This window comes from Taurulus bubalis (genome assembly GCF_910589615.1).
Source record: "Taurulus bubalis genome assembly, chromosome: 12".
Taxonomy (NCBI): Eukaryota; Metazoa; Chordata; class Actinopteri; order Perciformes; family Cottidae; genus Taurulus; species Taurulus bubalis.
This window is the reverse complement of record NC_136600.1, coordinates 18,911,889-18,939,602: the sequence shown is the minus strand read 5'-3', so window position 1 is coordinate 18,939,602 and position 27,714 is coordinate 18,911,889. Positions and strand designations below refer to the sequence as shown.

At 39.9% G+C, this 27,714-nt stretch overlaps 2 protein-coding genes across 2 annotated transcripts in view; one reads left to right on the top strand and one right to left on the bottom strand.

Moving 5' to 3' along the window:
• Window positions 1-17,514, top strand: part of adam22 (ADAM metallopeptidase domain 22) — a gene marked incomplete at both ends in the record, with an annotated part of 50,136 nt that extends 32,622 nt beyond the window's left edge. The window contains 26 exons of the mRNA XM_079227304.1: window positions 522-588; window positions 676-752; window positions 1,366-1,440; window positions 1,698-1,769; window positions 3,575-3,741; window positions 3,833-3,917; window positions 4,568-4,658; window positions 4,775-4,826; window positions 8,328-8,427; window positions 8,710-8,781; window positions 9,090-9,182; window positions 9,745-9,825; window positions 9,912-9,962; window positions 10,045-10,108; window positions 10,216-10,321; window positions 10,415-10,534; window positions 10,716-10,884; window positions 11,277-11,388; window positions 12,122-12,212; window positions 12,388-12,441; window positions 12,981-13,181; window positions 13,624-13,724; window positions 13,887-13,953; window positions 14,978-15,064; window positions 17,232-17,355; window positions 17,482-17,514. Coding sequence (XP_079083430.1) covers window positions 522-588; window positions 676-752; window positions 1,366-1,440; window positions 1,698-1,769; window positions 3,575-3,741; window positions 3,833-3,917; window positions 4,568-4,658; window positions 4,775-4,826; window positions 8,328-8,427; window positions 8,710-8,781; window positions 9,090-9,182; window positions 9,745-9,825; window positions 9,912-9,962; window positions 10,045-10,108; window positions 10,216-10,321; window positions 10,415-10,534; window positions 10,716-10,884; window positions 11,277-11,388; window positions 12,122-12,212; window positions 12,388-12,441; window positions 12,981-13,181; window positions 13,624-13,724; window positions 13,887-13,953; window positions 14,978-15,064; window positions 17,232-17,355; window positions 17,482-17,514 — 2,412 coding nt within the window. The remainder of the gene's footprint in view (window positions 1-521; window positions 589-675; window positions 753-1,365; window positions 1,441-1,697; window positions 1,770-3,574; window positions 3,742-3,832; window positions 3,918-4,567; window positions 4,659-4,774; window positions 4,827-8,327; window positions 8,428-8,709; window positions 8,782-9,089; window positions 9,183-9,744; window positions 9,826-9,911; window positions 9,963-10,044; window positions 10,109-10,215; window positions 10,322-10,414; window positions 10,535-10,715; window positions 10,885-11,276; window positions 11,389-12,121; window positions 12,213-12,387; window positions 12,442-12,980; window positions 13,182-13,623; window positions 13,725-13,886; window positions 13,954-14,977; window positions 15,065-17,231; window positions 17,356-17,481) is intronic.
• A 1,819-nt stretch (window positions 17,515-19,333) lies between these two features.
• Window positions 19,334-25,602, bottom strand: gtpbp10 (GTP-binding protein 10 (putative); the record flags this gene model as incomplete). Its single annotated transcript, XM_079227669.1, has 10 exons — window positions 19,334-21,080; window positions 22,840-22,963; window positions 23,197-23,274; window positions 23,393-23,500; window positions 23,592-23,644; window positions 23,788-23,861; window positions 23,970-24,114; window positions 24,343-24,434; window positions 24,578-24,771; window positions 25,570-25,602. The coding sequence occupies 10 exons, from the start codon at window positions 25,600-25,602 to the stop codon at window positions 20,878-20,880; spliced, it is 1,104 nt and encodes a 367-aa protein (XP_079083795.1). The 3' UTR covers window positions 19,334-20,877.
• Window positions 25,603-27,714: the final 2,112 nt, after the last annotated feature.

Below are 27,714 nucleotides of genomic sequence, written 5' to 3'. Positions count from 1 at the left end.
CCCCTCGCGTAGTATGTTATGCCCTCAGTTGTGTCTCACAAGTGGTTAGCGCATGCGTGCAGAGCATTACAATCACATTTGACTTAAAAATGCAAAAAGTAAATTAGATGCAATAATCAGGTGAGCAAATACAGTACAAATGTCCAAGAATAGGTTTAAAATATATGAATCCATGCATTGCAAAACATAGAAGTTGGTCTGCTATTTGTATTCTGGTCCAGTAGCTGCAACGTATTTTGTGAGGTGGGAGAGGTCAAACAATATTCTGTCCAAATCCTCTTTGATGTTTGTTTGTATTGTGTTTCTGTCCAATTATTTGTGAGTGAGTGCATTATAAAAAAAGAATATCAATCAAATCAACATAGGGTCATCAATACCGATGAGACATAATCAAACAGGCAGCATGGATATACTTTTAGACACTACTTCAGGTGAACTGGCACATAGTTGCGTGACCCCCGTAACAGTCTCTTGGCAGGGATCTGTCTCACTGATGAAATTCTGCTTTTTGTGTCTTTCAGGGAGACGTCCGCATTCACATGATATATAAATCTGCAAGGCATGAGGGATTTAATGATCTCTTCAATGGTAAGATGATAACTGAAGTTAATGTATGATTCATATTCATAAAAGTAGTGACATATATTTTCATTTATTGATATTTCTGTTTTCTAGGTGATTTCCCAGAGCCGCCTTTTCCCAGTCCTCCATTTCCCGGGTCAAGAGTTGTTCACAGGAGAAAAAAGAGACAGGTATGGCTCCTCTGCAGACATATTTGTAAGAACATAATCATCATTAGCAGATGGATGCTGATATACACACGTTGACTTCACTTTATGATGTGCACATGAGTATGTTTGTTTATGTGAGTGTGAGATAGAGAGATAATTATGCACTGGGTGCTGTTTGTTCAAACCTGATTCTCCTGCTGTTTCCCTGCCCGTATGTTTTATGTAAATTCATGAAGATAAAGAGAGCGCTGTTTCCTCACTCTCCTCCCACACAACAGCTCCCCACCCTTCTCTCTCCTTCTTTTTTTTCATGAAATATTTACCTTATGAGTTTGCTGCTTCCTCGTGTTTTCTCAGACAGTCAGATGTCTGCAGCTGTCGGTCCCTCAGCCCTCAGAGCTGCTCTCATCTTTATTTGGAATAAAGACAAACCTGGTTCAGATTTGCAAAGTTCATCCTTATTGATTGTCGTTTCTTTTCTTGGTAACACATGAGCCAAGAGTTGATCTTTGTGCTTATTGTGTGTGCTGTTCTAAAATTGTCATTGATGTAAAAACGTCTTGGTTGAAGAAAACTGAGAAAACGGTGTCTATTTTTATGATGAAACTGGTTTGTTTCTATTGTTTCTTCTCAGGCTCCACATGTGTCACACAAAGTAGAGGATGAGACCAAATACATTGAGTTGATGGTGATCAATGACCATTTAATGGTAAGTCGATAAGGTTTGGTTGTACAATTATGGTGGACTGTATACCGTAAAATTGTTAATTATATAACTCCTTCATTGTGCTTAAACCAGACAGTTTAGAACCAAATGGCCCTGACTAAAATCCCCTGTGACAGAATTATGTTTTATACACAATAGTGGTGATATTTGGAGTGATCAAATGTGCTTTTTGCACATTTAAATGGCTCAAAATTAATTGTTTCCTCTCTGTCCCTCACTCGGTCTCTCTCTCTCTTCAGTACAAGAAGCATCGGCTTTCCGTTGGACACACAAATAACTATGCGAAGTCAGTGGTCAATATGGCTGACATGGTAAGAATTGTATTGATCCTCTTCTTGGAAAGCTTGCCACAAGCACTTCCGGGTATTTCAGCTGAGCGCACATTGAACTGATTTCTCATTTAACCAACCTCACTCTCCCTTTAAAACCTCTCCTGGCCCATAATGTGCTGCGTGCAACCATTAACCAGCCAGTCATGAGTTTTCAGAGGACTGAAACCGCAGTGACATCCCAACAGTACTGAGGCAGATATTTCAAAGTTTCATTATTTGTAGCCACATTTGTTTGCTGCGCTACTGAAATCTGACCTGCCACAGGGTCATGCCTGTAAGCCGATAGGCTGGGTAAGCTGGGGAAAGGTCAGGCTTTTTTGTCGTGTCCTTGAAGAAGATCATATGAAGCAGACTGTTTGGGACGTACACATTGATTTCCATGTGAGAGTATAGTTGCCTTTTTTTCCCCAGTGAATACCATCCTGCCACAGCACTGAGGCATTCACAGTGGCATCAGATATGATGACTGTTATAGCAATCACAAATAACTTACAATGGGTATAAATATACAGCACTGAGGCCACATTCACTGTAGCAGCATGATAAACATTATAGCAATTACTTAAGTTGTCGTGGGTCTAAATATACAGAATCAACCGGCCGAGGCAGATGGCCAGTCCAACTGATTGCTCAGGGGGGAATATTGGGCTTCTTCAAATTAAAGAGTACAGTTTGCACCTGCTCTAAAGGAAAAGTGTCATGAGACAATAATACAAAATGGACTTGACTGAACAGAAACAGGACATTTTCATGGATCTGGTTTTCTCAGTTACCATCTCATGACATGAACAATTACATTTAGTTAGGGGGAAAGTGATAGCTCCTTTTATTTATCTTTAATGCTCATCCTGTGATTTTTAAACCAAGCCTCCCATTTTCTGGAAAATAAATCACCTGTGATATTTGGAAAAACTCAAAAAGTTGTTAACTTACTCATTTCCAGAATAACGAAAAGACTTATCTTACCATCTGGATGAAAAATAGTACATCCTCTGCACAATAAAAAAAGAAAAGAAGAGAGAATTCAACCCATCTCTGAAATTCTGACCGTATTTCCTAAACCAGTAAGCGGAGAGTGACATATTCCTTCTCTTTTTGTAAACCACAATCAAAAGGGAAATGCACAAATGTGTGGAGAAGCATCAATACATATTGCAACAATGTTTTCCCATTACACCGATTGAGTAAAGACATGTCATTACTGGCTACTATTTGTGTTCAGATTAGGAAGCAGTACTGATCATTTAACAGTAGTGTTAAATGATCTTTTTGCTTTTTCAAAGATCACCGCTGAGACTCAAATGTAGAGAGGCGAAAGTAGGATGAGGATGGCTCTTAATCTGCACAAACTGAAGTGGAGTTATAGGGTGAGGGTATAAGGGTTGGATTGGGATCAGCCTTGTTTGGATACCACTGGCATTCAGTTTATACAAAGATACTTTTCTCTTGGCCTCTTCTCCAGTGTTTGCCTGCCTGGTACTCCAATAGATTTCAATTATATGAAAGCAAACATTATTATTTGCCAGTTTGCTCCCTTCACACAATATGTCCTTCAGACTGTTACCCTTATTGACTTCGTCTGGCTGCCTTTGGTGTGCTGCTGTCTGGTGGCGGGAGGCTGATAGACTGTTTGAACGGTGCTTTTACAGCTGAGGATGTTGATGAATATGAAGCGTGACACTTTTAATATCAATCACGCCATGGCAGTATTGTTTGGGGCATTTTCACTTTAAGACTTTCAAAAGCTAACTCAACTAATATTGAATCTACTATTAATTCTCCAGATTTTCAAGGAACAGCTAAATACCCGGATTGTCCTGGTTGCAATGGAAACGTGGTCAGCTGACAACAAGTTCAACATTGACGACGACCCCATGGTGACCCTGAGGGAGTTCATGAAGTATCGGAAAGACTTCATCAAGGAGAAATGCGACTCTGTTCACCTCTTCTCGTAAGTCTGAATTCTTAAAATGACGTTCTTGTGTTCTCTCAGAATCTTTTTTATTTAACACATAACTTTATTTTCTACTTTATTTTAACAGAGGGAATCGTTTCCATAGCAGCTGGGGAGGAGCTTCCTATATGGGAGGAGTTTGCTCCCTGACTAAAGGGGGAGGAGTCAATGAGGTGAGCCTCCAACTACAGTTCACTTTCCATTAGGTAGAGCAGTGGTTCTCAACCTTTTTTCCATGATGTACCCTCTGTGGAATTTTTTTCACCCAAGTACCACCTAACCAGCACAAAGCATTTTGGTTGAAAAAACTATGTAATACACAGCTCTGTGCCATCAGTGTCTGATTTAATATAGAGTAATAACTTACACCTATATTATTAAATATTTATGAAATAGCTATTTTTAAAGGATTTTTTCATTTATGCTAATTTTAAATATATATTTTTTAAATCTCAAGTACCCCCTTTAAGGCCTTTAAGTACCCCCAGGGTATAGTACCCCCATTTGAGAACCACTGAGATAGAGGATGCAATGACATGAATCCTTTTCTCCACATAGAGCAACACCTCTTATTTCTGTTATTAAATGAAAAGTATTTTTTCTTTTCTTGTCAATACTGTGCACTTATTTCTGTTATATTCAGCCGTTTCAGTTTATAGGCATTTAGTATCTGTTATTCCCTTTGATTAATGAATCCAATGTTTCTTTTGGTTTACTTTGAAACTCTTTTGTAACACCATCTATTTTTTCAGATTTATCTGATATTCTGTGTTTCTCTCCTCGTTCTCTGTCTCTCCTTCCTGTCTGCCTGTCTCTTCATCAGTACGGGAAAACAGATGAAATGGCCATAACCCTCTCTCAGTCTCTTGGACAGAACATTGGCATCTTCTCTGACAAGAAGAGGATCCTCAATGGTACACAGTTAAACCTGAATGAGTCCTTTCTGTCTTGCTTTCCAGCACACATTCATTTCAAGGCTCGTTTCCATGCAATGGAAAGATGTTGATGTGTGTTTATTTTTCATTTCCAGGCGAGTGCAAGTGTGATGATCGTTGGTCGGGTTGTATCATGGATGATGTTGGGTAAGTGACTTTTACAGAACATTCCCATATCAATTCATAACTTAACAGACAAGAAAATCTGACTGTGATTAAAACATTGTCCATCAAAGCAGTTGAAACATAATCATATTTCTTTATCTTAGAAAGGGTTTGCTTTCAGCAGGTTTATTTTATTTGTAAGGAACCATTTACAATTTTAAACATAAACGTTACCATTTGGTGTACCAGAGTTAGCTCAAAGCTTTTTCATCTTCAGTCCTGTTTTTCGGCGTCACAGTTAAAACAAACGCACAGTGACGATCAGCACTAAACAAGATCACACACACACGCAAACCATGTCAGTAACAAGTATGTTAGACAAATTATGTAGATCTTGATCATTTTATTGCATTTTTTAATACAAATTTGATGTACTGTAAATAATGTAATGTAATGTAAATATGCTGATATCAATATTTCCATCCACTGGAGTGTCATTGTAGTTTGATAATTCACCACTAAGTGTCAGCCTATGTGCATTTTTCTTATGGCTTGTTTATTTAACTTTAGTGGGCTTCTCTCAGCAATACTATGTTATATAATCTGTCGCTTGCTAAGATTAGAAAACAGGTGATAAATCAGTCTGAATATGTTTTGTATTTCATGACAGTGTTTGTACTGTGGAGGCTTTCTGTGAGCATACGGATGTGATTGTGTGTTGTGTCTGTAAAAGCCTCTGCGACCTGTGTGTATGTGTGAATATATATATATATATATATACCCCTCTTCTTAAATACTTCTCGCGTTCCCCCTCTATCCCGAATGGGACAGCAGGTGAGCTGAAGCTTGGCTAGAACGTTGCCTGTGCTGTTTTGAACCAACCGGCTGCCTCGGAGGGGTTGTCAGTCATCACAACCTTTCCCATCTCATCCAACAGCACGACAGCTGTTGTGGCCCCAGCTTATCTTATTTATTCAAATGATATGAACAAATACAGTTGGATGTCCTTTTATTATACGCTAGCTGTATTTTTCATAATCATTTTGTACAATTTCACATGTACTTCATGTGTATTCTTCCGTTTTTGGATGTCACTGTCTGATCAGCGAAGAAAATTCTATTGATTTAATTATTCAAATTTATTGACAGGCTCCATCTCCCTCCTGCACTTTGAAAGTCAGGACTTTTCATCAGTTATGTTTGTCCATCTCTAACCGATTGAAACAGTCTGCAATGTCATTCTCATCTTAGGCCAATATTTGACGACCTCATTTCATTGTAACAGCAGTGCACTCCCTAACACTCCTGCCCAGGTTCTGCTCTATTGGTTATCATAACAATGCTGCTATAATGTCATGTGGTCACATGACAGACGACAGGTGACTCTGCGCTCTTATGAGACTGTCACCTGTGAATGGACCTGGCCCAGATCTGTATTCACTCAAATATACTCAATGGTATTTCAGACACTTGTATTCAATGAGCAACCCTCAGTCATGTCCATTGACGGACATTTCTTTTGATTCCTTAGCACCTGCATGTCTGATTGATCTAACCTGATACTACTACTACTAACTGTTCTCACATTTCTCACAGGGTTTAGCTGCTGTGTGCGTGTGTGTGTGTGTGTGTTTGTGTGTGTGTGTGTGTGTGTGTGTGTGTGTGTGTGTGTGTGTGTGTGTGCGTGTGTGCGTGTGTTTGTTTTTAGCATATCTGTTTGTAATCATTACGTTTGAGTTAGGATTTATAATTGTAATATATATATATATATATATATATATATATATATATATATATATATATATATATATATATATATATATATAGTTATTTTTACTTTGATCTCTTTACCGTTATCTTCCTGGAAAAAATATGATTATAAAGAGCATTACATTGAATAATTCGATTGTGGTTCAGTGTGATTCAGACACTGTCTGGCCTCCAAATGCCACTAGGAGGCGATAGACTAACTGGGAATGAATGAGGAAATAAATAAATAATTGTGAATCTTTTTCTGGAAACACAAGGTGCTTCATGTACTTTAACCTACAAACTATAGTCAAATAATATCTTTTGAAATACATAAATAAATATAGAAATGTGTGCATTATTCTAGAATATAACAGCAATAAATATGGACAAATAGAAGTACGAAATATAAACGTTTACTACAATACATAACCACAGTGTATATAATAATAATATAGAGTATTAGGCTACATTTATAGCATAGAGATAAAAACAGTATTATTGCCAGAGCAAACCATATTACAGAGTATTGCATAGTTGAATTATTGAACAGAACATCTGTTAAAGTGTTAGTGTTGCAGAGTTGAAGATATGATTCATTTTGGGGTTATAGCTGCTAAATGGCTGATTTAATAATATTAGTCCCCATGACAATGATTGTTCTTCTCCTGGTGACCAGTGAATCATTCAAGCACGTTTCATCTTGAACACCGTATTACTGTTTAAAAGGGGATAAACACTACAAGATTTTGATGAGAGTAAGCGTTGGTGAAAAATTTTGAATTAAAAAATGCAAATCTCTGTGAGAGTTGGGAGAACTTTAAACCCGATTAAATATACCTGAAATATTGTAGTGTGTTTCACCCATCATCAAACCGTCATTACTGGCTCCTTATACAACCTTTATCACTGTACGTGGCTTCATTTATCCACATTTCATATCAAACCATGACAATCTCTCACAGAGTATGTCTATTATTGCATTGTCTCCTGTGCCAGTCCTGATGAGCCACATTGCCAGAGGCTCTCGAGTTAGACATCACTGACTGATGGTGCAGCAGTAAGATGATGTTTAAATACTGCTTAGTTTTGGGACGATGTCATAAAAAGCATCAGAGTGGAAACAGGACATTTGATTGTGACAAATTTGCTCAATTTCTTTCAAAGTTGTTTGGGCTTCTGGTAAATGTGTCATCTAGCTGGACTTTTACAAATATGTTTTACCATAAATGAATCAAAGCAATCACAATGAGCATTCAAGATTGGATGAGCTCGATTTCTGTTCTGTGTAATTCGTTAAAAAAAAGTGTTGAATATTGATGTGATCATTTTAGTATCACATGATAATGCAATAATACAGGTTTTTGTGAGTCATCAACAATAGTTCATTTCCATGCCAAATTCATAAATGCATTTTAGAATCCATTCTACATCTTCCACATTTCTCCATGTGATCCTCACAATCTTAGCTCTACAGTATATCTGCCTCCATGTTGTAGTAAGGATCTCCTCTGAACTGTGAGTATGGTAAACCTATGGTAAAATCTGAAATATTCATGGTACAGTGTAAGAAATACAAACTTTATTAGATATGACAAGCCTGACATGGCACTGAAATTAAATGTGAGGTATGAAATGTCAATTTGTGTGGGCAGAAATGTTTAAAATTCTATTCTTTCCAGTGTTTTGTCCTGTAATCTGTGTTTGGCGAACAAGCTCCTGTTTGTCCCATTATTATCTGAAGATGCCGTCTGAAATGTATCCACGGTAACAGCATAATAATGTGTTGAACAGTTTTTACCTGCCGAAGAGGTTCTCCGAGTGCAACGTGGAGGAGTTCCACAACTTTCTAAACAGCGGCGGAGGAGCCTGTCTGTTCAACAAACCTCTAAAGGTACGCCACACTCACACAAATGCATCGTCATATAGATGGACGGACCAATGTTTTTTACATTTTTTTTATCTTGTTTTGGTCATTTTGTGTCTTGATGGTATTTTTGCATCTGCTTTTGGTAGAATTGCATCTCTTTGTAATTATTTTGTTTATATTTGTGACTTCTCAACAAGAACTGTTAGTAAAACCTGTTTGAGCCCGTTTATTAATCCGTCCATGCTCATATACATACATGTGTCCTCTTAGTAGTTTGAAAATGAATTCTGCCCTTCTTCCCCTCAGCTTTTGGACCCTCCGGTGTGTGGAAATGGCTTCATGGAGCCAGGAGAGGAGTGTGACTGTGGCAGCCCAGCGGTAAGCGACAGTTATGTAGATGTACTGCCCGAAAGGGTTAACTTGGTAATCATCCAAAGTCAAAGCGGTGGGCTAATTACCCAACAACAAGACCACCTTCTGTGTCAGACTAATACGAAGTAATTTAAAGTAATTAATTAATGTCATTGGAGAAATCAAGTCGCTACATACATAGTGATTATAGCTATTGCACAATTATAGAGTTTGTCCAGAGAGACCTCTGTTTGAATATATTATACTGTTTGATGAGATAATGTGTTACATAAAACAACTTAGCCTCTGAGAGCCGTTTCTGTCTGTCTGTTTAGGAGTGTGCCAGAGAAGGGGAGGCCTGCTGCAGCATGTGCACTCTGACCCAAGGCTCCAAGTGTAGCAACGGACTCTGCTGCAACAAATGCCAGGTACAAAACTACACCTTTCATCCTCCGCTGGTGGGCAGCTTTGGGTAAATTAGAGGTACCAACTACTCATGGCATCAAGCTCAAGGAGGAGCTCCATGTGCCTTTTTTTGGTCCTCATATGGCTATCTCCACTTGGATTTACTTTCATTGTACTCTGGTTTTTGAAACGGCTAACAAAAAAAAACTGATGCTACTTTAAAATCAGAGGCCACCTGGAACAAGTGAAAATACGTTTTTGCTTTTTTCTTGACCATAAACCAAACATTTTCTCTTCAATCTTTTCTTTACAATTGATGACCGCAATTGAGATGGTTATGGCAGCCTTTTAATGCTTTCAAATATCTCAAAATGATTGAATGATTAAATTACTGTAGCCTAGATGTGGATGGGTACACAGACTCGTCATAGAATGGACTAATAGTAGGGATGTCAAGAGAAAAGAGAGAAAGAGGGAGAGGTGCAGAGGTGCAGAGAATTCTTGATTAAAGCTCTGTTCCTCTGATAAAAACACTTCATTGCAAACACTTGGAGTCTGTTTGATCTGTATTGGATGCTCTTACAGATGGAGTTCATGGGAGTCATGTGCAGAGATTCAGTGAACGGCTGCGACATACCAGAAAACTGCACAGGCAATTCCAGCCAGGTGAGCATGAGCTTCCTTCAGTTTTCAGAGTGATAAACATACACAGGGCATCACAGTACATCTAAGGATTTCTTTGTTAATTGCAGTGTCCACAAAATGTGCACAAGATGGATGGCTACACATGTGAAAAGGACCAGGTGAGATATTGAGATACTTTACATTTAACCAGTCTGTCCCTCTGCTGAGTTGACTTTTCTGACTCTATATTTCTCTCTGCAGGGTCGCTGCTTCAATGGAAGGTGCAAAACCAAAGACAGACAGTGCAAGTACATTTGGGGAGAGAGTAAGTAGAATTTTGAATCAACAAATCTGCAAAAGACACATGCATCTCTCTTAGTAGAGATACACTTCTTAAGTTGTAGATATTAATGTTCTTCGTGTCTCCCTCAGAGGCCACAGCGGCGGACAAGTTCTGTTACGAGAAGTTAAACATTGAAGGGACAGAGAAAGGCAACTGTGGGAAGGACAAGGACACCTGGACCCAGTGTAACAAACAGTGAGTGAATCCTTTCTCTGACGGAATCCTGTGCAGTTTTATGATCATCTTGTTTTACTCTCCGTGATGTTTGGTTGCATCTTTGTGTTTTAGGGATGTTCATTGCGGGTACCTGCTATGCTCCAACATCTCCCCTGCTCCGCGACTGGGAGAGCTGCAGGGAGGGCTGACCTCTTTCTCAGTAGCCCGGCACAGTGCTTCTCTCGACTGCAGGTACACATCATTGAGGAAGAACACATCTTTAAATGCTCCAAGCGCAAATCAACTAGGGACTAGTTATGTTCCCTAGTTCTGTCTTTTCAGGTGTTAAAGATACTGTGCACAGAAAAGGCAACATTTACTGTTCAACTACAATAAAATTTGACCAAGTCTCTCGGCTGTCTTTGTTGTTCAGCGGTGCTCACGTGGTCATCGATGGAGACACTGACCTGGGATACGTCGAGGATGGGACCGCCTGCGGGACAGACAGCATTTGTTTTAATCACAAATGTCTCCCCATCCAACAGTTCAACTTCAGCACCTGTCCCGGGACCACTGACAAGATCATCTGTTCTGGACACGGGGTACACACATATTCACACACACACACACACACACACACACACACACACACACACACACACACACACACACACACACTCACACACATTAACAGTGTGCAACCATTTTAGCCATTACGTAAAATATGAAATTAATAATTTCTTCAAATATTTTATTAACGAAGGGTATTTAACGAAGTGTTTATATTTTTGAGAGTTAGCATAAGACTTAGGTTATTAACAGTTAGTTAAAATAAGGTCTGAATCACAATAAGACTTTCCAAAACTAATACCGGGTTATCTTTGCTATACAGCACAACATGTACTGCAAGGGTTTAATCTGGGACCTCAGAGTTCAAAACGCCAACATAATTTGTTTTTAACTATTCTCTCTTCTTTTCTTTTTTTCTATCTAGGTGTGCAGTAGTGAGCTGAAGTGTGTGTGTTACCTGGGATGGGCAGGAGAAGACTGTAACTCCACGTCTCCCCTCAGTTATCTTGTGGTCGGACCCACTGCTTCAGTCTCAGGTAAAAGGTGTTAGAATCATTGTTTCTGCCTCTATCCTTTCCTCTCTTCATCTCACCTTTCTGGGCCTTTTCTCCTTCCCCATATCCGTTCTTCTCTGCTACCCATACCTCTCAACTCTTTCCACACCACTTCATTATTTGCAATTCTTCTATTGAACTCCCTCCCCTTCACTGATCCCATTCACAAATTTTATTTTGAAGCTTTTGTTTTTTGTTTTAGTGTGTCGGGTTTCCTGTCTGCTCATTAAAACCAGCTGCATTTGCATTCACTGAACCATGCATGTCATTCTTTTCGTTTGTCATTCTTTTCACACTCATTCTTTGTCGACAGGCTGATGTCTTTGACGGGGTGACTTGAGGTCAGATTTGAGTTCCTTTTCATTGTATTTGTCCTGTCTTTAATGTCATTTCCTGGTCCATTTCCTCTCTCTCCTCAACTTCAGCTGCACCTCAGTCGGCTAATTCTAACCATTCAGTTAGAAATCCAGCAGTCTGTAATGGTATCCTGTAAGTTCCCCTCAGAGTAGTGCTGAGGGCTGACAGCAGTTTGGTTGTTCTCAGTTTTGTCCCCCGTGTTCTCCTTCTACACTTTTCCTGCTAAGTGTACAGTGTTTTTGTGTTCTGCTGCAGTGTTTTGTGGTTTGTGTATTCCCTTGTGTCCACATGATTTGGGAAACAAGAGACACACATTCAATTAACACACATTTGCCTCCCCACTCTCCCTCTGTCTCAGGTATCAGCAGTACCAACATCATCATCGGGGCCATCACAGGCTCCTTCCTCGTTCTCGCCCTTATACTCGCTGTTACAGCCTGGGGTTACAAGTGAGTGTCCCTGCAGCCAGCCGGTCTTTCCTGTGAATTACACAATAATTGACAATTAGATGCTGCTTTATTTTGAAGAGTCACACGGTTGGGAATTACTGCTTTTTATTATGAAATACATTTAACAAAAGTTATATTATTGTTGGACTAAGGATGCTCATACTTCTCTTCACAGGAGCTACAAGCAGAGATGCTATGTTGAGTCTGAAGTTCACCGAAGATTCTGCCGGTTTGCTCACTTCACACTTTATATTCAATGTGATCCATTTACGTACATTTTGCATGGCATATTTTGACAGTTAGTGTTCTGTAAATATGTAAATACATACAGTATATATATATATATATATATATATATATATATATATATATATATATATATATATAGTATTTGATTGCAACAGTCCTATTTCTCTTAAATAATCCTAAACCCAGTTACAAATCAGCTGTCAGAGAAAGATATCATGTTGAGCTAAAAAAGACCTGTGGTGGAAGAAGTACTCAAATACTTCCCTTAAGTAAAAGTATCAATTGCATTGTTAGTTACTAAAGTACTATCATCAAAATGTATGTAAAGTATTAAATGTGAGCACATGCATTCTGCAAAACAGAACTAGTACTAGTTTCAACAAATAAAGTAAATACAACTAAAAAGTAATTTGTTGAACATTAGTGATCTACAACTTTGTAGGACCATCTGTAGGGGGATTTTTTTCCTCCCATTTTCACTGTGATTGTGTATCTAAAAGTATTCTTATGTATTTCCAGGCAAATGCCCCCAGGTGACTATGTAACGAAGCCTGGGGATGCAGATTCCTTTTACAGTGACATGCCTCCAGGTGTCAGTACAAACTCTGGCTGCAGCTCCAAGAAGAGGTCAGCCTGCCTGTCGCATCTGCAGATTTGCGCCCTGTCCTTCACCCCCTCCTTCCCATCCATTTCTCAGAACATCTCACTGTTTGGCTTCAGGTGTGCCATCTCATTATCACTCATTCATCAACAGGCAATTGTGTGTGTGTGTGTGTGTGTGTGTGTGTGTGTGTGTGTGTGTGTGTGTGTGTGTGTGTGTGTGTGTGTGTGTGTGTGTGTGTGTGTCTTGGGTTCTCTAATTTGGTGTGTTCATGTCATGCTTTGTTACTATCATAGCTTTCATTATGTTTCGCTTTCTGTGAACATTTTGAAGTTGAATCAAAATGTTTTGCCGATGGATAATTGAGGAGAAAATACCTCACCACATATCATGTCTCATTCAGCTGCCGTGAAATAGTTTAATAGCTCATAATGTTACCAATCTTCTGCGTAGTGTCTTTATATTCAATGTATTCCACTTCCAATGCAACAGGAACAGAACAGCATTGTAGCTGTTTATAAGGACGATGAACTGATGATATTCTATTGTGTGTGTGTGTAGATCTAATGGACTATCCCACTCGTGGAGCGAGAGAATCCCAGACGCCAAACACATCTCTGACATCTGTGAAAATGGGCGACCGAGGAGCAACTCATGGCAAGGTAACGCACAAATGAACCACAAGAGATCCATTTGTTTTGAGGAAACAAACACATTGCTGTCCTACTGATACATGTACTCTCTTCCATCAAACACCGCACCCATATTTTTACATTGTTTATGCTTTTATTCAAAGTGTGTGTTTATGTTCTGTTTCTGTCCAGGAAATCTGAGCGGTAATCGTAAGAAACTTAAAGGAAAGAAGTTCCGTGCTCGCTCCAACTCCACAGAGTAAGTTCCTTCTGGCAAGTTGGTCATGAGGTCGTGACGTCAAAAACATTGTAATGGGAAGTGCAGAGAAGGAGAATCTCTCGTGGGAAATAGATCCTTAAAGAAATAGATCCTTCAAGGATTAAGCTAGTGTGAACAAATACCATGAAAACATTGTAGTCCTACTCTGAGCACAACTACCTTGTCTAGCGCACTCAGCCACAAACTCACCTGTTCCTGCATTAATCCTAGTGGGAAATTGTAGCATTACAGCAGAGTGAATTTATTGTTGGTTTTGTTTTTTGCATTTCATTTGTTGACAAAGAATAATACTGCCCTTATCTGCTAAAGGTGTAGATGTAAAAAAAAAAACTATCAACTCTGAAGGAAATACTTTTCTCAAATGTTTTATCAGACATAGAGAGAGGTATAAAGAGTATGTTGCACTGAGCCCGGCAAGCTAGGAAATCACAAGACAGTGGGATTACGCTGTCTTGAACTCATTGCTCTTGTTTGGCTTGTGAGGCTGAAACACACTTTTACATCTTTAAAACTGTAAAGTGTTTTCATACGGTATTCACCTGTTTCCTGTGAATAAACAATGTACATCGGTGGCCACCTAGCCTGGCCCGTTGGTTGGTTGGTTGGTTTGTGGGTTTGAACATCCTTGTGTTTATATTGTCATACTGCAAGCATGACTGCTAACTGCTTGGAATGACGTGACATGTAATCAATATGCAACTGAGCCTGTAACACACAACACAGCTGTTTGTGATTTCCATGGTGCTGTTTTTATCTGAAATCCCACACATATCCTCTGTCCGCCATCCTCTCGCCATTTTCTCAATTGCATCTTGGTGTTTGTTCAGGATATCTTTGCTCTGCTCTGCTTTCCTAAAATATTTCCTCTTCCTCTCTCCCTCCTCCCACAACACTTGCTTATTTCTGGAGATCTTCCGTCCTTTTCAATTTCTTTTCCTTCCTTCCTTTTCTCTCTTCTCCCCCTCCTTGTGTTGTGCCCATCACCCCCTTCCCCTTCCCACAGGTATTTAACCCCTCGCTTCAAAGAATTATATGATGTAACTAAATGGGTAGAAGATGTGAATAGAGACACTCAAGGACCTTACCTTAGGTATTACCTCAGACCTGTACCCCACACGCTTGTCCAAAGACCCCCTCACTTTTGGTTTGATTTGTGGCTTAGTCAAGGAAAGGTTTAAAAGTAACATCTCTGTTATCAGCAGCTGGCATGTTATTATTTGGGAGTTCCTAAAAGGGGTTGCTGCTGAGTATTTTAATAAGTTTTCTGATTTACATTATAATATATTGTATTCTACGTCATTCTTGCTTTTATTTTCAGTGAAGACATTCATACATTTTCGATAAACTGCACTTTACTTTGCAGATTTTTTTTCCCAGCCAATCATTCAGCAAAAAAATGAATAATGGCTCTTACTGCCTGTGCTATTGTGACAATTATATTGTCATGTTATTCCTAATTTCTCCTTATGCCCTTCTTTGCTTCTCCCCCTCAGTCTCTTGTTGCCTCTGCATGTTGCGTGTTGTTCTGTCAGTAAGTGTCTGTGTGCCCTGCCTCGCCCAGTGACCTCAAGTGTGTTCGCATCAGTGTGAATTCACTGCGAGGCCAAACATTTTAGGATGCTGCGCTGACATCATCACTGTGCTTCTGTGGCGAAATGTAGGCCACCACTCTGATCGTGTCCGAGGTCAAATAGATAATCACAAACCACAAGGTTTCCTTGACACAAACAAGAAGCTCATTGGCGCCCTGGCTCTGTAGCGCTTTGTCCCCACGTTAACGTCCCGACTGTTTCTTCACTTCTACAAGCTAAATGTCACCTATACCGTGGTGCATTAAGCTAAATGCTAAAGTTATCACGCTCAAAATCACAACACTAACATGCTGATGTTAAGCATTTATGTTTACCAGGTTTACCATCTTAGTTTAGCAAACATTTGCTAATTAACACTAAATACAAAAAAAAACAACTGAGTCTAGTTTTAAGCTATTTGGTCATAAACCAATTGGACAAAATGTAATGTTTACCTGATGAGTTGGACATTAATGTTTGTACAGGCAATCATTCCAATGATCCTCTCACTCAAACCACAAATGTAAACCAAAGAGGAAAGGTCCGGGGATCACCAAAGTCTGTAGGACATGAATGTGTGTATACAATTTGTCTTAATCTATCCAATCTTAATTTATCCAATGTGTTTTATTTATATATATATATATATATATATATATATATATATATATATATATATATATATATATATATATGGCCTTGACCAAAGTGGTGGACTGCCATCCATTGAGCCAATGCCTAAAAAAAGCTGCATTACTTAGAAAATGTTAGCCAAAGCATTTAAGTGAATCACTTCATTATTTGCAGGAAACTCTTAAGTAATATTGAAAACAATTTTGAATGTGGGAATTCATCGTGAGAAAAAAATGCTTGAGGGACTTGGTCCATCCGCTCCCGTCACTACTTTGAGCTATCCGGATATTCCTGATCACCACACAGTAGCGGTGTTAACCAGAAATGTACATAGAGCAGGCTCTCTGTGGCTACCGGACAGGAACTGTCCCTCTGATTCTCTCAGTCTGTCGTTCTCACCCAGCTCCGGTCTGGTCTGCCGTCCCAGTCACCCCATCATACTCACTGCACCCAGCATTCCTCATTTAAACATGCACACACCAATTTTTCAAGACCACACACCGGAAGTTCAGCAGAAGTTACCTTTAGCAGCATGTGTTTTTAATAGTGGCTAAAGGTGATTTTCTCCAAATTATAGTCTGTTTGTGTGCCAGAGCCCAATGATGAAGACAAAGTAATGCTGTGGCAGGATATAGCATGTGAGTGTTAGGGAACTGTGACGATGCCCACACCGCAGCAGGGAATCGTGTACTGCTGTGTACAGAAGTACATGCTGTGTACAGAAGTACATGCTGTGTACAGAGGTACATGCTGTGTACAGAAGTACATGCTGTGTACAGAGGTACATGCTGTGTACAGAGGTACATGCTGTGTACAGAGGTACATACTGTGTGCAGAGGTACATACTGCGTGCAGAGGTACAGAGGTCTGTCGGAAGGTGAATAGTTTGAGCAGCTGGAGGAGGATGTTGCCCAAAGTCACAAATCTAACATAATGTTCCTGAATTTCGCCTTATTATCCATCTGTGTCTTTGGCCAACTGAATCCCAAACCAACCAGACCAACCAACATAAGAGGCAATATTTTAATAATGTCCCCTCCTCTTTTTCCTCAGGACGCTATCCCCTGCCAAGTCTCCCACTTCCTCTACAGGATCTATCGCATCCAGCAGGAGATACCCGTACCCCATGCCCCCTCTCCCCGATGACCAGAGGAAAGCCAACAGGCAGAGCGCCAGGGCAAGTATCAATCAGACTATAGGTTATAGAGTTGTAGTTGGTTGCCAAGATGCTGCATCAGTTGTCTTCTACTATGACACACTACATGAGGTTTAAATGAATTACGGTCACACCCTCGTCTGTCAGGTTGGGCCGTTAACGTCTGGTCTGAAAGACTAGTGGAGTGTGTTCATGGCTTTATAAAGTCAAAACTATGAACAACGAAGGTTACTAAAATACTGCTGATGAAGATCATGATTTAAAGAAGCAAATCTATGTAAACAGAAAGTCAAGTGACTAAAGTCTTTTCTTTCATTTTCTCCCTTTCTCTTTTCTGTGCTTCTCCCTTCTTCTTCATCTCCTCAGCTGTGGGAGACTTCAATATAACAGTCTTCTTGCCCACCCAGTCCTCAAGGAACTACACGCGTCTCTCATTTTCTATGAGTGAAAAACATAAAAATGAAACAAAATTGACTCTAAGTGATTTAAGAGAGAGAGAGAGAGAGAGAGCCCCCCTACTGGAGTGGAAATCGACAAAGGTGTGTGTGAGTGAGTGTGTACACGCATCACCGAGGCTGTCTTGCCAGGCGGCGTCATTCAGCAGATCTCTACAAGACGATGCAGACTGAATGCCGGCGGAGAAACCATCTCCACATCCACTCCAGACCAGCTGGAGCTCAGACTGAGCTGTTCCTGTCTGCTCAGGCCTCAACTATAGGACTGGAAACCCCCTCTACTCTAACCCCCGTACCTGTCCTCAAACATCTACTCAACCTTTACGTCTTCTCTTGATAGACGTCATCCCCTCCCCCCCCCTCTCCTTGTTTCTAGCGAGAAGAAACAGTGGAGCCAGGAGCAGGTCATCGTATCACACTGCATCTCTGGATTTGTTGGATCAATTTGACGCACGTGAATCACTGTAGAAACTCCAACACTGTATGCATGAGACAACCCTGTTTATCAGCAACCTCCTCCTAATGAAAAGACAAGAAGAACAGTTGTCCAATCTGAGAAGAAAGCATGCGAGGGGGCAGTGAGGCTTAGATGCTTTCTCTCTACTATAGGTAACCCATATTGTATCACCAGTTATTACCCATAACCCATGACATGGACCCAACCTGACCCCGTCCTGCCCTTTCTCCCTTCAGTATGTTTGTGCGTGTGTAAATATGTACAGTAAAAATACACACAGAGTATGTTTCTGCTTTTACTTTGAAAGAGGAAAAGAGTCTCTTCCTGTTGTATTGTGTTGTAGACAGAAGCGGATCTCTGTAGATAAGCGTAGGAGAACCCGCAGTCGTTTTCTGTCTGTGTTTCTATTTTTCGGCCATTTTTTCCCCCTCCCTCTGGCTTTTTCCTGTGTGACTGTGACCTCTATAGCTTTTTCCATCCACAGCAGAATGTACAAGTGTTTTTAAATTATCTTAACACTAGTTTCCATCCATTTCTGGGAGAAATACACAGACATCCAGTGATGACTGGGGGAAGTATTGATAAAACTGTTGATTGTGGCACATTAAGAATGATGCTGGAAGCGGTTGTTGATGAGTATTATTTAGGAAAACTTGAATAGTTTTATGTGATATTCCTGAGTGAAATGTCAGGGATGTGTTTGGTGTAGTTGTAGACGTGCCACTTTTCACTCATGGAGGTTTTGGGAAATTCGAAATTGATAATATTAAGATGTTAGTTCCCCCTTGATTCTACATTCGCTGTTGGGGACCAGTGTGCTCCCGTTTTCACTGTGGCAGCACATGAAGTCTCAGTCTCTCATGAATGTGAGCATAAGAATAACGTGAGTGCAGTTGATGACCTCACTTGGGCGAGGAATCTGGAAACTGATTGAAATGTGCATTTTGGATTTAGTTGTAATGATTGAGATATTTAGCCTTGTAAATGATTAACTATGCTGTACAGTGCTTGCTGTTTGAGCTTGTGAAGACCAACAGCATGACAGTTCTATAATCAAATGATTTTATTTCTCTGGCAGGCTATTTGTGAGACCATAACGGGAAACAAGCATGTCACTAAAAGACTCGTTCCCCTCATTACCTATTTGCTGTTGTCTAAATTGGTTTCTGTTTCACAGACTACAAAGTTAGGGCAATTTTTTGGCAGGATGTTAAAAAATGATTCAGAATGGGATTTTAGTGCTAGTGTGATGCCAGTGTAGCTATTAAGGTTGATTTTCTTGGAAAAAACTACTACCATCTCACTCCCCAAAAGCAAGTAATTTGTACAGTTACAACTCACTGTTCTACCTTGTGTAGAAATGGTTGTCTTAAGGCCTCCTGTTTGTCATTTTACTGTTCTTTACTGTTCAGTCTTTGTTCCAGTGTGAGCACTTATTCGTTTGTAATTCATGTGCGTTAGGACTGTTTAGTTAATAAGATCTTCACAGTATTGGACTAATGTTGCTACTAGTATCTTTTTTTATTAAGTACCTTTGTAATGTTCACTTTTTTCTCAGCGTTATGTACAGCAACAATTCAAACAGTAATTAAGTGCATTATTGTAATTATGTGGGTTGATGAGTTTGAATGGAGACCGTTTTTTTTAAACACATTTGCCAATAGAAGCAGCCGTCCCTCTGGTATGTGCTAATCTGTATCATATAAGGTTTGGACACACGTAATGTTGTAAGTGAGATCTATATGGGCTCATGATTTGCCTTCTACCAGAGCGTTCTTATTTGCTCTGGTCTTCTGAAAGTATTTGTCAGTGTCTCGTGGCCCAGTCATCTTCCTGGGCTACACCAAGGCTCGCGGAGAGCATCATCTCAGAGCTTCGAGTAATATTTTTAACATCATAATACTGTGCAACAGCAAAACATTTCTCCTGGTCTTATCGACATTGCACTATACGACATTCTGAGGACTCTCCGCTCAGGATGGGACCACGTGGACTGCAGTCAATCCTCCGAACATATCTGCTGTGTCTGCCTGCGCGCGGTTGGACTGACGGATCATAACCGGACCACTCTGGCAAAACGTCCCCTCAGATGAGCTGTCCGGCTCTACCTGGCCAGAGACGTGAATGTATTCATGTACCACCCAGTCTCAACCATGTGGTCCCATTCTGCCAGACACATCAGCACTCTGCTGCAGGAACCCACATGTACTAGTTCAAATCTAAATACTGCAGTTGCTGTCTTTTTTATCTTTATTTTTTAATTTCGCCTGAATGCTGTACAGACTGATGATGCAAAAATCAATCCCCATATTTTTTCCTTTTAATCATTCAGTATTGTAATATATTTAATATAAAATAAAACTTTCATCAACACATCCGTCTATGGTGACATTTCTAATAACTTCAGAAAACTGGTCTTATTAATTGTTTTGCATTACAATAGAAAGGCGAAGTCCCTCCGTTTGCGACGTCCTCCATGGGGCCTTATTTGCAGTTTTTGTTTTCACAAGTGTTTCTCAGTGGATGCTTTTGACCAGCCATTAAAGTTCAACTACTTTTAATGTTGTGTCATCCAGCATCGTACACTGTAGGTCTCGAAGAAATGCATGTTGTCCGTGTACATCACAAATGCTAATGCGAGTAGCCCCTCAGAGCCTGCAGTCTGTCTTGATGGATGGCTTTAGTTACCACTGCTGCATCTTCATCAAGCGATTCCCGGATGCACCTTTTCAAACGGTCGACACCAAACCCAGTGGATGCAGAGACAGGAATAATGTGTCTGAAGGTAATGCAGCTTTTCGGTATCATGTCATCAGGCAACAGATGAGAGAACTCTGCAGAAAGGAAAACAATAGTCCAATATGTATTACTTCCTTGCAACATAAAAAGTAATACGTTATACAATAGTATGTAATAAAAGAACTCTATCATATTATGGTATGCCATTAAAATGTAATTGATGGGTACAAAAAAGAATGTGGGGGCAACTGTGGCTCAGTGTTAGAGCGGGTTGTCCTTTAATCAGAGGATCGACGCTTCCCTCTGCTCGCCCATGTCGGTGTGTCCTTGGGCAAGACAACCCCGAATTGCTCCCTGCGTGTGGTAGAATAAGTCGATAACATGGAGTGTAAGAGCGCTTTGAAGCTTTTGAAACACTAGAAAAGCACGGCACAAGTACAAGTTAATTTACTATGAAAAATCATAAAAAGGTCATAGCAAAGTTACCAAGTCATAAAAAATATACTATAGTTTGCCAAAACAATTTCATAGTATACTATGACGTTTTCTTTAAATTTGCCACAATAATACAAATAAATATATATATATATATATATATATATATATATATATATATATATATATATATATATATATATCTTCAAATCGCACGGCAAACCCACGAACCATTTTCTGAATCAGTCACGTGGTACGGCCGGCTCGCGAGGCTTCGAACGTCACCACATACGTCATCGACACAAGCCTCGATACGCGCTTCACCAAAATCTACCTGGATTACTCGACACGCGCATCGAAGCCTCGACACGAAAGGACACATCACTACTAAAAACCCTTGAGTCCAAGTGGACGATTGTGCCAAATGTTATGTCATGAAATATTCTCCAGGCGCTCTGCAGATATCAGATTCCCCAGAATGAAACGGATGTGAGGTCACAGTGACCCTGAATTTTGACCACAAAATTTACCAAAAACAATCTTGAGTCCTAATAAACATTTGTGCAAATGTAACGTATTTCCTCGAGGCATTCCTGATATATCATGTTCACAAATATGGGACGGACAACCCAGAAAAATAAGTCAAAGTGTAGTTTGCCATAAAAATAGAAAAAATGTGTATGTCATGAATGTATCATAAAAAAAAGGCTTCACTGTTTATATACATTTTCTCTCTCGCTCTCTCTGAAACGATAGTGTAGTTAGCTAGAGCCTTGAAACACAATATAAATACTAAAAGCAATTCACAAGTTTACAAAGAAAACAGGAGGGTAATTCTCATAGAATTGCAGCTATACCACACTCGGATTAGACTCGGGAGGATGCTTGAAATGAATGACTGGTACCTGTATAGGTTACTGTATGAAATGCATGCATATCTGGTGGGCGGGGCTTAGGACAGATAGGTGTTTTCTTTGCCTTTTTACATACCCTGGGGTACCATTGAATGTCAATATGCACAAAGGTTATTAAGGACATTTCTCTGGGTTATAAATCTATTCTGAAAAGAGCAAGCGACTGAATGAGAGAAACACTTTTTTTTTCTTTGCAGGGAGAACCTTAAGTATGATTTGGCAATAAGTTTTAGAAGTCAAACGCGAAGCAAAATCATGGGTCATTTTAACCTTGGTACTGATGTCAACCAAGTGTGTGTGTGTGTGTGTGTGTGTGTGTGTGTGTGTGTGTGTGTATACAAATTGAAAAAGCTTTTGCTTAAATGCAGGCGAGTTCATGGGGTTTAGACATGGTTTACTGTTAAAGAGTCCATCTTTAAATACATGATTTAATTTGCATCATAAATATGTTAAAACTTATATAAAAAGGTAATGAATAAAATAGTGAAGAACGCATTAGATTTACCATCTGGGTTTTGTAGTTGCTCCTTCAGCTCTGCTAGCTTGTCCTCAGCATCAGGCAGGTCCATTTTGTTCACCACCAGTAAAGCAGGCTTCGATACAAGCTCCTCTTTGTACAACTCCAATTCCTTGAGGCCACGGAGAGAGAAGAGATTGAGAAGGTAAATAAGTCAAAGAGAAGAATGGTAAGATATATATATATATATATATATATATATATATATATATATATATATATATATATATATATATATATATATATATATATATATATATATATATATGTATGAACAGCTCAAATTAGAACTTTAATGAGAAAATCATATGATACATTTTGAGTCTTTCCCGATATCACTCTCACCTTGGTGAGAAGTTGAACAGCTTCAAAAGGCGACCTAAACGGTGTTTTACTTGCCAGCTGGAAACCACAAACATCTACCTGCAGCCAGACAAAGCACAACCAAATCAAACTGCATCAACATCATCAGCTAGGTATTCTGACTGCAATCAAACGCATATTGTTGGTGTCAGCTTATGTACTTTCTGTGACTACGTACCACAAACAAAAGTTGCTTGGTCCTCTCAACATGTTTTAGGAACTTGTGACCCATGCCTTTGTTTATGTGAGCTCCCTCGATCAGGCCTGGCAGATCAGCAACAGAAATCTATCAAAAGTAAAGATTAGAACACACTCAATAAGGGGAAACCAATTCAATGGACAGTTAAAGGAAAATACACTAAAATGCATTCCAATACCTGTTTGTAATCTTCATACATCAGTTTACCGATCTCTGGCTTCAAAGTTGTGACTGTGAAATAAAGATTTGAGAAAGGCCACTGATTTAAAAACACATATCACAGCATACCAGAACACAATTCAGACAGCAATAAACGCAAAAATATGATCACAAAATCACAGTTTATACACGTGTGTGTTGCATTATTTACTCACAAGCGTAGTTGGCAATCTGAGGTGTGGCATTAGACATGGCAGTCAGAAGAGAAGACTTTCCTGCATTTGGGAACCTGATGGTGAATCAGCATCAAGATATCAGATATTTAAGAAAAACATTTGTGCCAATTCGAGTCTCCACTAAAAAGAACCATCACGTTTACGTGTGTTTCTGCTCTCACCCAACAAAGCCCAGGTCAGCGATAAGTTTGAGGTCCAGCCTTATGTGTTTGATCTGGCCCTTACTGGGCTCAAACGCAGAGTGGAAGGAGCCTCCTGGTCCTCCTTTCACCACCATCAGACGGTCACCCTCAGTATTCATGTCACCTTGGAGGAAGAGGGGTTGAAAAGATTTGAGTTTCTACTTCAACATCAGTTGGCTATGCTTCTCCCATTTGATTACAGATACTCCACATACTATGCCCCACATGATGTACTTAAACCCATAAACATACAACCTCAAAGACTTCTCAAAGAAAATAAACTGCAACTCTGACTATGCTGACCATGCATTGCACACAATTGGGGAGGTATTTCAAAAGAAGTTTGGCATACCAACTATTTGGCCATCATCAGTGGTGACTGTGATACCAACGGGAGCCAAGATCTCCTCGTCCTTCCCCTTCTCTCCTTTCAGTGCTCGGACACTGTGGATAAATAAAATGCACACACACTTATACACAAAACAGTGCTTAGTATCCGTTATACATAATGTGTGAGACAAACGTAAAACAATAACTCATGTGGATGATAGCCAACAATAACCATTCATAATAACAGATATTCTGACCTGCTGTTGGCTCCTGCTCCCCCTATAAATCGTTTCTGGGGGTACTTGTCCTTGACCCTCTTCAAGGTCATGTTCTTTGTAGCCACCACCCAAACATCTCCCCCGTTCCCGCCCCTTCCCCCAAGACGGGGTAGACCCATGCCCCCACTGCCTCCACGGACGTACAGACGGAGGTTATCCACAAAGTTACCATACTGCAGGAGGCAGAAAAGAGTGGTTAGCGATGGAGAGAAGACTGGGAAAAAGATAAATGACTACATTTGATAATGTGTTTTTCTTTTCATCTCTCCATCCAATGGTGAATCAATGATTGCTTGTGCTTCATTACGCAGCATTGTCTATAAATATCTTCATCATCAGTCATTGGTTCTGTAGTAAAATGTCTTAGATGTTTTTCCTATATTACCTAACCTAAATTTTACTGTGTTTGAACACAATGGAGGCAAAAACAATTGCAACAGGCTTAAACCATACAACTTCAACTCAGTGGGATACGTGTCAGCCCACTCTTATAGGGTTGGGAGACTAATACCCACCAAAATAGAGCTGGTGTCGCTCGCCTAGGTTAAATACAAACATTGCATTTAATACAGATATGATTTTCAACCTAGGTGACCTTAAAACAATAGGTAACTACTACAATTTAAAAGGACGTCTAATTGTGTTATGGAAAACTTGGATGTGTTAAATCATTACTTAACCAAATGTCAGTAATGACACAAACGTGTAAATGTTATTATTCATAAAATTAAATAATGTTTTGTGCTTAAAGATGTATCCTAGTTGTGCACGCCTTTTACATGACATACCACTTTGAACACGTCGTTAAATTAACGCTCGTTCATCACATCAAGAGTTCACCAGCTGAGATCAGTGTTGATGTTTTGACCAGCTAGCTAGCTTGTCACCCAATGTCACCATCACGGTTTTAAAAAACAGACAGTGTTGAGATGTTCTCATGAGAATAAAATGATGTCCGCTTCAGTACTTACTTTCCGAAAGCAAATTCTACTCAACTGGACCATCTTCAATGCTGTTTATTGCCACTTTCTTGTGTTGCCGACTGAGCTAACTGCTAGTCGACATGTGTTTGTGTGAAGGACCGGAAACGGTGGATTCCTCTCAGTTCATTGGCCCATGAGATAAAGGGGCGGGACTCCGCAGGGGTGTGTGACAGCTGCTGGGACCCTGGTCCTTTTTTGCCTACAGACAAAGAGTTTATACCAAAACGTGAGGTTGTAGCCCCTGCTAATTCAGAATACCGAGATTAACAGCACTTTTCCTTCATTTTTTTAATATATGGCTACAAATTGCGTGTATCAGCTGCTACTCAACAAATACAAGTGATTTAAAGGAGTTGTGAAATATCTAAATTAACTAAAAGGTAGGTTATTTTGTTCACTTGGCACTTTCTTTCCTATATCGTACTGCTAATGTTAAGTTAGTTACAAACGTAATGGTCCACAATGTGGAAATGTGTCTTTACTGCAGCAAACAACACAAGGTAAATTAATGAAGAGACATTGGGACAAAGCCTCAACAAACGACATGACTTACGTACACAAACATAAACTTGTAAGTTTCCCAAAGAGGCTGTATATGATGAAAACATTCAAAGCACTTTGATATGAAAATATTTTAAATAGGCAACTCAGTTCAAATTAACCTTAAAATATCATCATGCAACTGCATCATGGTGCAATAACATTGCAACCACTATAACTATTTTAAGATGAGCGACGCAGGTTTGACAGATTTCCATGAGTAGAAAACTCACCTCTGAATCTTAACACGTGTTCAGTCAATCTTTTGATTTACTATTACCTGGCTGATGAAGCAGGTGGTGTCATTAATGTATTTAGCTTTAGCATCATACCTCTTCTGAGAACAGCAACATCATGTGTTGTTAACTTTAATATTGTGAGATGAAAAGCATATCAGCTAGCAGGGCATACATTAAATACGGGCAGACACAATATTGTCCTGAGCATCACTAGATTTGGGCAATGCATTTCTTAACAATAAAACTCTGCACCGTCAAGCCCACTCATTGAACAGCAGAGTGTAGACAGCGCTGTGAGGATGCTCTGATGTTCCGTCTTTCCGAGAACGTGCGCACGCCTGCCGTAGCAGAGATGCGCATGAGACGACAAAAACACCCGGTTTCTCTCTCCCTCACACTCTGCTATCACGGCAGACAATATCTCTTCTGAGGCGGCATTTACATGCTGGTCAGACCTGAATAAACCAGGTCGGCTCGGATTTAACTGCACAGAGGTGAGTGTGTATCTGTGTGTGTGTGCGTGTGTGTGTCTGTGTGAGATGACGAGATAGAGAGGTTGGCTTATTATCTCATGAAAGAGCCCGGAGAGTTCCTCCCACCGGTGTCTGTCTATTTATACAAACGCAGCCGTGGGTCGTGATAACAGGACGCAACTGGGACATAAAGAGATACATCACAACGAGGTAAGAGAACATGTTTTGGACGAGTGAGTGTCCGTGAATGTGCGTTTGACCTAAATTATGCAATGATGGTATTGCTGCTTGTCGCATGTGCTCCTTGTGCATTATTGGATGCAGTCGGCAAGGACCGCTCCTCAGGAGTCAGGAGTACATGATGAGAGGTTTTTACATCAAGGATGATTTGTATGACGCGGTAACAGACTGCTATCATTCTCCAGCAGTACTGCCGCAACAACCACACACAGGTTTATTGTATAGCCGGTTTGAAGTTTTGTAACTGACCTGCAGGCAGTCCCATGCAATTGTATTGGGGTTTCCTCCCAAGCAGATCGATGATATGTCATGCAACTGTCTATTACTGTGTAAACACAAAATAAAAAAAAACACAAGTACACAGAATTATGCAAATGAATGTATCCTGCAACTGTCACCATTATCTCAAATATATTAAATCTTATTGTGAAATAACATGGTGCTACAACAGTATTAACAGTCACCGGTATCATGCACTAAATTTATGGCACTTGATGCAACAACAGTAACTGATGTACGTAACAATCCAACTCAGGCTGATAGAGCTGCATGTTCAGGGCATGAGTAACAACATAAACAGACACTATTGCTGTGTGAATACATAATAATGTTCCATTTGTTGATTGAGACACAGTATGCCG